General features: G+C 42.4%; 1 protein-coding gene across 1 annotated transcript; it reads left to right on the top strand.

The window, feature by feature from the left end:
* slc34a2b (solute carrier family 34 member 2b) lies at positions 1-6,405 on the top strand. The gene is made up of 12 exons (XM_076081537.1): positions 1-46; positions 140-271; positions 358-486; positions 661-804; positions 1,462-1,573; positions 1,661-1,856; positions 1,954-2,049; positions 2,327-2,438; positions 3,871-4,038; positions 4,276-4,392; positions 4,482-4,606; positions 5,875-6,405. The coding sequence occupies exons 1-12, from the start codon at positions 1-3 to the stop codon at positions 6,403-6,405; spliced, it is 1,908 nt and encodes a 635-aa protein (XP_075937652.1).
* Positions 6,406-10,417: the final 4,012 nt, after the last annotated feature.

The following is a 10,417-nucleotide window of genomic DNA, read 5'->3' as shown; positions in this document are numbered from 1 at the left end:
ATGGCTCCAAGACCACAGGTGGGGACCGATTCCTCCCCGACTCTCGGTGCGTCCCTTTCCTCTCGGACACTTTTAAAGGTGCTCAAACTGTGCTGGTGTTTTCTAACACCCCTCCCTCCCTCCCTCCCTCGCTCCCTAGACGACGACGCTCGGGTTAAAGATGTCGCCATCCTGCCGGCTTACTCCACCGTGGACCTGGTGAACGAGGATCCAGATGCAGAAGACCCCTGGGATCTCCCGGAGCTCAAAGACACTGGGGTCAAGTGGTCAGGTGAGGCAGCTCGCCGGCCTCCGCACCGCATGAACCCCTTTACAAAAACCTGACTCTGAGTCAGTACTTTGTACGTTTTCTTACAGACCTGGATACAAAAGGGAAGATTATGCGGGTGCTGACTGGTATTCTGAAGGCCGCAATGCTGCTCGGACTTCTCTACCTGTTCATCTGCTCGCTGGATGTTCTCAGCTCAGCCTTCCAGCTAGTCGGAGGTAAATTCACAGAATAACATTCAATATCTTGGATCTTTATCACCACCCATCACTGCACATTTACTTTATCTCCTTGATAATGCCAGGGCCAACAAAGCGCTGCTTATGTAATGCGCATGCAGCGCTGTGTTTTTTGACCTGAGGTTTTGTGTGTGTGTGTGTGTGTGTGTACAGGCAAAGTTGCTGGTGACATCTTCCAGGACAATGTGATATTGTCCAACCCTGTGGCCGGGCTGGTGATCGGGGTGTTAGTCACAGTGCTGGTGCAGAGCTCCAGCACCTCCTCCTCTATTGTGGTCAGCATGGTGTCCTCTGGATGTAAGTCGGACACACACACACACACTTACATTTCTGTCAACATGTCCACGCAGATACAAGCATGCATGGATGGATTACTGAACGTACTAACCGGGGGACAGGCCCAGGGGCCCTAAGTGTCAGGGGCCCCACCTGTTCTTCACCTACAAAATGTCTCTCAAAGACTCAAAATGACCACAAGAGACATAAAATGACATCAATGAGACACAAAGCAACTACAAAGAGACACAAAATAGATATAAAGAGACACATAAGAACTACAACAAGACACATAAAGAGTACAAAGAGACACATAACAACTACAAAGAGATGCAAGACTATTACAAAAGGGAGAAAAACAACCACAGACAAAAAATAACTACAAAAAGACCAAACCAATTACAAAGTGACTCAAAACAACCACAAAGAGTCACAATACCTCAGAGAGATGCAGATAAACATGTGCAAAGACACAGAACAACTACAAAGAGACATAGAGATGCTAAACAACTACAAAGAAACACACAACAACAAACAAGAGCAACTAAACAACTATAACATGAGTGTGTCCTGCTCCTATGTAGAAGACGTGGTGGGGTCTTTGTCTCATTATGCTCCCATGCCTGCGAGGACCTATAGTATACAGCACATTAACATAACGGCGCTACTTTTCTTCAGTGCTGGATGTCCAGTCTGCAGTGCCGATCATCATGGGCGCCAACATCGGAACATCGGTCACCAACACGATTGTGGCGATGATGCAGGCAGGAGACCGAAATGAGTTCCGCAGGTAAATCCGAGCATGTGATAGTAAAGATGGGACGAAGATAAACCCGAACAACTCCGCTAATGAAGAGCGTGTTCCCTTCACTCCCAGAGCCTTCGCCGGCGCTACGGTGCACGACTTCTTCAACTGGCTGTCAGTGCTGGTTCTTCTGCCCCTGGAAGTCGCCACGGGCGTTCTGTACAAACTCACCCACCTCATTATCGAATCCTTCAACATCCAGACCGGAGAGGACGCCCCCGACCTGCTCAACGTCATCACGGACCCTCTCACCGACTCCATCATCCAGGTACAGTCAGTGGCACCGAAATCATCAGGAAACATGAAACATTAACATAAAGAACTTTAAAAAAGACATGTGTTTATGTGTTTATGTGTTTTCTTAGCTGGATAAATCTGTCATCACTGGCATTGCCACCGGTGATCCAGCAGCCAGAAACAAGAGTCTGATCAAAGTCTGGTGCAAGAAAGAGGTCAACACGGTGAGAAATCAACATGCCTAAATTGTTAGTTTGCCACACACTGAACACAACACGGCAGCAGTAAACACAGATGATGAAGCGATGCTTACCTCTTCCTGTTAATCATTGATATCGTCCTTCTAGCATTGTGACCACAGTGATTGCGTCATTAGATCATGCATTGAAGGTGTGTTATTTTATCAAAGGTGGAATGTTGTGCGGTAATTTAAAGATTACCACGGACTTCTTCATTATTGCTGCTCCTGCATTTAAAGCAGTTTTTTTTTTTTGCCTGCAGACTTTCTGGAATGCAACAGTGGACAACTGCACTGCTGGTGCCATGTGCTGGGACGAAGGAAACCTGACCTGGACCCAGATGAACTCGTCTTGGACCGATTACCAAGAGAAATGTAAGCGTGCCTCTATCAGTCGGGAGGAAAAGAGAGAAAGAGAGGAAAATAAGAACATTTACAAAGCAGTTAGGATTATCTGATCCACTGCAGCTCAGTGACATATGAGACACAACAACCTCCTTCATCCGGACCCTCTGATGTTCAGACAATGACTACCTTTGAGTTGTAACAGTGACTCAGCTAAAACCCTCCCTTGACCCGTCTACCTGCTCAATACGTCTATTCATGCTGCCTCGCTGAAGCACTTGAGTGGCCACGTGACCCTTAAATGGTCAAAGTATTCTGCCCCCCCGAAGCCCAGCTCCGTCAAGCTGTCAGAGCCACGTTACCATGGAGCCCACACTGTCACTAACTAACTTATAGTGAAAAAACAAAAAGTGATTTCAGAGACAGAAAGGGCTCCAATGTGTGTTTAAGGATATATTCAGGGAGTCAAACTGATTCAGCAGCAAAAAACAAGTTAAAAGAGACAAAGATAGAAACTAAAGTGTAACAATGAACCAGCACATCAGCTGGTGATCAAGCCAGAAGACAATGACATGAAGGAACAACACTGTTCCTCTTTATTCACTGTTACAATCATTCAAATACATTCAATATACCTTCAGTTGCTAGCGTAGCATAGAGGTGCTAACGCTAGTTAAAGATGTGCTAACGTACTCTGCTAATGTTAGCTCCACAGGTTTTTAGGTAGAAACGTAACGTCTCCTTACACCTTCCCTGGGTAACGAGTTTCACTTTTCAACCGTATCCTCATACAGCTGCTTGTATATATTACGAAAAGTTGCTCCTCATTTGTCGTGCTTTTTCAGCAACACGTGTACATTTGTGCTCGTTACATGCATACAGTCTTTTCAAAATAAACTTCCGTGTTCACAGGAGACAACTCAGTTAGGTTTAGGAGAAGGTTTTCTTTTGGGTTTAAAGAACTACGGAAGCGGTCTCCTCGGTGGGAGTTTCAAAGCTGGATGATGCTACCCTATGATTGGCCAGTCTGCGTTAAACTGTCTATTTGCTCATAGACACTTATATAAAATGACAGTTTGAACATTGTCCAGAAGAGGTTAGAAGCCAAAAATGGCTTATGTAGATATACCTCCGCTATTAGATATTAATAGTCTTACGTGAAAAAGGGATAAAATATTAAGGATAAAAAGATAAAGAAACAAAAAATGCTTTCAAGTTTCAAGACTAAGCAGTAATACGAAGACAAAACAATTAAAATAAATGCCTTTGAGTTTGGTTTTATAAATAGTATAACCACTCATTGAGATCAGAAACGGGTCTTTTTTATAACCAAAGCTCCATTTATCAAAGAACGGCTCGCTCTTAAGTGAGTCATGCATATGAGGCTATATTTAGCCGTCACATAAGTCAAGCCTTGAGTGGACGCTTTAATGCCGTTCGTCTCTTTGACCGTCCGTTTCAGGCAAACACATCTTCGTCAACGTTAACTTACCTGACCTGGCCGTGGGCCTCATTCTCCTGGCTCTGTCCCTGCTCACCCTCTGCACCTGCCTCATCCTCATCGTCAAGCTGCTCAACTCCATGCTGAAGGGACAGGTGGCTGTCATCATCAAGAAGGTGCTCAACACAGGTAAGAAAAATGAATCATAATCGGCGTGCTCTCTCCAGCCTGTGTGATAGTCAGCACACCTGCCCTCCTATGGTGATGCTTGATGAGGACACAGGTACGGCCTCCCTGCTGCTTCTGACTCGCCGACAGGTCCAGCGGTCCTTCTGTGTGACGGACAAAGCTCAGGCACAAACACTGTGGTGATGAAACACTTCACCAGGTTTATTGCTCACCTCCGGTGTTTCTGTTTGACCACAGACTTCCCCTTCCCCTTCGCTTGGGCTACTGGCTACATTGCAATGTTGGTGGGAGCGGGGATGACCTTCATCGTTCAGAGCAGCTCCGTCTTCACCTCAGCTATAACTCCTCTTGTTGGTAAGTCATCGATTACATAACATGTTATTAAAATGTCTTTTTTTTTAATATACACCATGATTTATATCTCGTCGATCTCCTTTCACCAGGTATTGGTGTCATTAGCCTCGAGAGAGCTTATCCTCTGACGCTGGGCTCAAACATTGGTACGACAACCACGGCTATACTAGCTGCTATGGCTAGCCCTGGAGAAACACTATCAAACTCCCTGCAGGTGAGACGCAATGCAAAGTTTCCCTTGTGTGCCCGTTTTTAGCCATGCTAGCAGCGTGGGTCTATGGATGGCAATATTGCTCTTAGGTCCAAACTGAAATATCTCCCCAACTGTCAGATGGATTGCGATTAAGGCACTTAAACACATTCATGCTCCCCAGAGGATGAATCCTACAGATTTTGGTGATCCCCTGACTTTTCCTCAAGCGTCAATATTTTGGGTTTTTAGTGAAAATATCTCAACTACTATTTGATGGATTGCCATGAACTTACGTACAGATATTCATGGTTCCCAGATGATGAATTCTAATAGCTTTGATCCCCCTTTGTTGGTCCAAATATTCACAATAACAGCTACATGCCAGACAGGAGAATAATCAAAAACCTGTTGCTTTTAAATATTTGGAAATAAGTGAATTGAAAATATAACTTGTTATACTCGCTGCAAAGTTACACAATAGAATGTTGTATCATAGAGCCCCATCATTATCATCAAACTAATGGAATTCCCATCAGCCTCAGCTGTGCTTTTTACTGCTAATTAACAAATGTTAGCATGCTAACACACTAAACCACTAGAGTGAACATGGTTAACATTCGACTATGTGCTAAACATCAACATGCTTGCATTGTCATTGTCACCATGTTAGCATGCTAATGTTAGCTTTTAACCAGCCCAGTCGCCAGGAATAAATGTTGCCGTTGTACGTATCTGCAAACGACAGATACGTTGAATATGGACATTGTTGCATTCGCTCAGACGTAGTGATGTAGTTCAATGAGCAACCGTTATTGAAAATTATTTTGTATTTTGTATTTTGTTTAGTGTATAATAACAAGACCGGTAATGGCGGGAGGGTGGCTCCAACAAAAACATGACTTTCACTTAGGAGACCACCATTCGTGTCCAATGTGAAACCAAACGTCGACTTAATGCTTGTTCCGTAATGTTATGCAAGAAAGTCAACCAAGGACTATTTAATTATCTATTTATGCCAGTCATGTTGTTAGGTTATTAATTATACTCAAACATGATGGTTTTTGAAAACATAACCAATTAGTTTTGTTGCCTAAACTTAACAAATCGTTTCAGAACGTTAACCAAGCGGCATTGTGATGTTCTGAAAGCGTGAGACGAGGCTGATATGAAACGTATCCCGCTCAATGCCAGCATCATTTTCTGCCAATTTCATTGCTTTTAACTCAAATAATTTTATGTTCATTCATATTTGACAGCCTTGTTTAAATGTCATTTGTGTTTTCTTCTAGATTGCACTTTGCCATTTCTTCTTCAACATCATGGGTATCTTGCTGTGGTATCCGATCCCCTTCACACGGCTGCCCATTAGGTTGGCCAGAGGGCTGGGGAACCATACGGCTGAATACCGCTGGTTTGCCGGCCTCTACCTCTTCCTGTGTTTCTTGGTTTTACCTCTGAGTGTATTCGGCCTGTCGCTGGCCGGCTGGCAAGTCCTGGTCGGCGTCGGCGTGCCCATCATTGCGTTGGTGATCTTTGTGATCGTCATCAACGTGATGCAGTCTCGCTATCCCCGCTTCCTGCCCAAGTGCCTCCGCAGCTGGGACTTTTTGCCCCGGCCCCTGCACTCTATGAGGCCCTGGGACGCCGTGGTGACCTCCATCTTTGGCTTCTGCGGCAAACACTGCTGCTGCTGCTGCAAGTGCTGCAAAAGAGACGAGGATGAGAAGGTGAGGAAGAACAGCAGGAAGAGTCTGGAGATGTACGATAATCCTGCCATGACGAGAGATGAGCACACAGCTGTTAAAGCAACACAACTTTAATATTGTGGAGTTAAATTTGTATCTACAGGCGAAACTCAATGCAATAATGTATTTTTAACGTTGATGATTCATGCTGCAGAATATGAAGTGTTGAATCTGCTGTTTCTGGGCATGTGATGTTTATTATATGATGTTTTAAATTTAAACTCTGCTATGACTTAACTATGGGTGGTTCAGAAAGTTATGACTTATTTTTATATTTTTTATGGTATGTGCGAGAGGCCGTCGGTTATATTTACATTTTAAATTTCCAATGTTTAATGTAGCGTTGAAAATATTTGTTATCCTTCAGTATTTAAGACTATATAATATTTGTAAAATAAAGAAATTACTATTTTTAAAATGCAGTATTGTCACTTTCATATCGATAACACAAAGTCAAAGTTATTTATAGTTACTAATATGTAATTTTAATCATTTAATTTGCTATTCAGCTAAGATATTTCTGGTTTTGTGTGTGTTTCACATGATACACCGCAAGATTCATGTTCCCTGAAACTGCTGAGAAAAAATGACTTCCTGTAGCAAATGAGATTATCGCTGTCATATCTGATTTGCCTTTGAACAGCGAGTTCGTGACTTCAGACCGAAACATGAGGCAAAGTCTATCTACTGCATAATTGGAGCAATATTTCCATTTGGAAAGCAATTTTAAAAAAATATATATATATACGTATATGTCAAAAATGTCTGAATAAAAAAAGTTTTCCAGAGGAAAGGAATGAGTTCACTATAATACATTTCTGTAAAGATGCAACTTATTTCTAACAGTATTGAACTGTTCTTTCAAAATACAGGAATATACCGTAGATTTGGATGCTTTTTGGGCAAAAATATAATAAACAAGTACTTTACGTCAGGGGTCTTCAACGTTTTTCAGGCCAAGGACCCCCAAACTGATAGAGAGATGGAGCAGGGACCCTCTACTATATGTATTGTATAAAATTGTGTTTTATATTAAACTGGGCCTAGTGCCATGTATAAACATACCTATTTATTGTGCATTCAATACTAAGCTATTCAAATAACACACAGGTTCATATATTCATGTTTTTATTCTAAACATGTGCAAGGTACAGTGAGTAGGGAGGCCGTGCCACTGCCATTTCTAAACATACCTAGTCAACAGATATTAATGTCAATATCAACATTGTCTGTCAATTGCATGATAATCATGCATACAAGCTATTCAAATTTATTTTAAACATAAATGTGGAAATGAAAAAGGAGTGATGGTCTATTAGTGCCACTGCCATGCATAAAGATACCCGTTATCTTGCATACAATACTCAACTATTACAATAATGGACAGATTCATGTTTTTTGGCCGAGTTACAAAAAGATAAATTTTCGCTCATAACAATGTCCAAACGCTTGTCATAATAATATACTGGCCTCAGTAGTTGGCTGTTGTGGAAAGGAGCTGCAGTGTTTTAGCAGCGTTACATGTTTGGAAAAAAAAGGGAAAATTGTCTAATCAACCAAAAATGTCACGACCCCCCTGCAGTACCTCCGCAGACCACCTAGGGGTCACCGACCCCCTGTTGAAGACCTCTGCTTGATTTGTTTGTTTATTCTATTGTACATTTTCATATTCCTATTTAAATTAAATTAGGTCTTATACTATTACACTGTGTTCATTGTTATGTGTTCATTGTTATGCACTAATCACATTTCTTGAATGTGCAAACGTATTTGGCAACAAACCGTTTCTGTTTCTCTGAAAGTTTTTTTCTGAGCCAAATGAGCGATTTATTAAATAATTCACAGTAATAACACGGAATTCAACACATTTTACCGTCACATATTCACCCATCTGCCGGATTGAGTTTTTTTTGTCCCATTGTAATCAAACGTGTGACAGTTTAGTGCATTGTGCTGCTCTGTGAGACCCACTGACAGCTGACCAATGAGCAGAGTCAGGAGCTCATGTGTTCACGTGGAAACCAGATTTATCTCCAGTTCTCGTGAATTTCTACATCAACCACACACACGTTTCTGATAGTTGCACAACTGCGCGTTCTCGTCAGGAGAAGTCTCTACAGGCGAGCGCGAGCACGAGCACTACTCCTCCAAGACCCGTTTGAGAGGAGAACTTTGGCGGAGATTCTGCAGCCAAAGAGCTGATATCAGATCAGCCTGACCTCACAATCAGACAGCAGACTAGCAGGAAAGGGAAGCAGTACATGCGAAGCTTCTGTACTAGCTGTACACCAGACAGGTTTGGCTAGCTGGATGACGTCATGCTAATAACTTATTTAGCTTTTTAAAACAACGGGTACAGAGTCGGCGTTGAGATATGATATGATTTGAGATATGTTTACATGATCCATATCAAATTCACTGTTAGCTCTTTCAGCGCTGTTAGCACCGTTAGTTGCCAGCAGTGTTGCCAGCTTGGCGACTTTCTCGCTAAATCTGGCGACTTTCCCAACCCTCATGGCGACTTTTTTTGTCAAAAGCTACTAGCGACAAATCTATCTACTTTTTCTGGTGTTGTTGGAGACTTTTCTGGTGTTTTGACTCTGACGTGAAAGCACGTACCGTTCGGCACGCGGGAGCTGCCGTGAGCCCCTCCGCCACCTCAAAGCACTCAAAGGTGATTAGTCTCACAGTAGCCCCTCGCGCAGCAGTCCAGCTGCAGAAAGAGGAGACCCACACTCTCCATGTCCAGACTGCAAATGAATCGCGCATGCGCAAAGCCACCGCTGTTCCCGCCTCTCTCCTACAGCGCTCATTACGATTATGCAAATTAGGCGATGACGTAATTTAGCGACTTCTAGCGACTTTTAGGACAGCCAATAGCTACTTTCCTTACTGAGGAGTTGGCAACACTGGTTGCCAGCCGCTGGCTCAGAGGTCGCCACATTGAGAGCCATGTGGAGGCAATAAAATTGCTCTGAATTTTGTGTTGAATCCCAAAGAAAACTTCAGTCATGGTAAATAAAAAATGAAACCAAAACTATGTGCTAAAAAAATGCTAAAACAAACCCGTATTCTCTTGTTGTCATGCTTCACTTTTGCCGTTATTTTTTCCTGTTTAATTCTGGAGAACTCACCTTATTTCAGACGTGTGTGATTCAAGGGTGTAGGTTTGCATAAGGTCCATAGGGACTAGTCACGACCAAAGTTTGGGAAAGACACAATTGTCCCCACCAATATTTTGTTGATTTCAATTGCCTGTTAGAAAAAATAATTTTGCACAATATATTTGCAAACTCATTCGTATTATTATTAGTGCTGGGCAAGGTAACGCGTTATTATCGCGTTAACGCATTAATTAATTAACGCCGACAATTATTTTATAGCGCGTTTTTGAAATTTTGAAAGTCCGTTGCTCACTGGCAGCGGTGGAGAAATGGAGACTACTGGACATCGCTGCGGTAAAGTCAGCAGACACTCAGATCTCCGTGGTCAACTCAGCAGACACTTACATGTTAGTGCACCTATATGCTGACATTCACAGTAAACGCATTCAAACGGCACAGATCGGGAGCGAGCGAAGGACTTTGAAAGGTAGCGGAAAGATTAATGTGAAACAACATCCGGTTTCTTCAGACGAACATCCGGTTTTCAGAATAAGATGCCAACAAAGTATGAATTATATTCACATATTCTGTATAAAACATGCTACCTGCATCTCGTGAGTTAAAGGGAAAATACACCTAAATTGTGCATAAAGTGTCTTTATTCTTTGATCGCTCCCAGTGAGCACTAACCCGGATTTCAACGTTGATTTCTGGTTGAAAACGCGTTGAAATGGGGTCTGAACATCTTAGACGTATTTTCACCGTCTTTTCAACCGGCTAAATTACGGTTACAATATCAACGTGTCACAAAACACCAATTTCTTTTAAAATATTGATGGTTTGTTCAGTTGTAGGTTGAAAGAGACGCGATTTTGGTTACTTTAAACGTATTTCTCCAAAATCATATTACGCTGGCCGGTGATATGTGGTCTACACGAAGACGTGATTTCAATGCATTTAATATTTCATATAAAACTTCTTAA

Source organism: Anarhichas minor, unplaced genomic scaffold (genome assembly GCF_050575085.1).
Source record: "Anarhichas minor isolate MPS153535 unplaced genomic scaffold, ASM5057508v1 ptg000081l, whole genome shotgun sequence".
Classification (NCBI taxonomy): Eukaryota; Metazoa; Chordata; class Actinopteri; order Perciformes; family Anarhichadidae; genus Anarhichas; species Anarhichas minor.
Note: the sequence above shows the minus strand (reverse complement) of the source record. Positions and strands in the feature narration are given on the sequence as shown.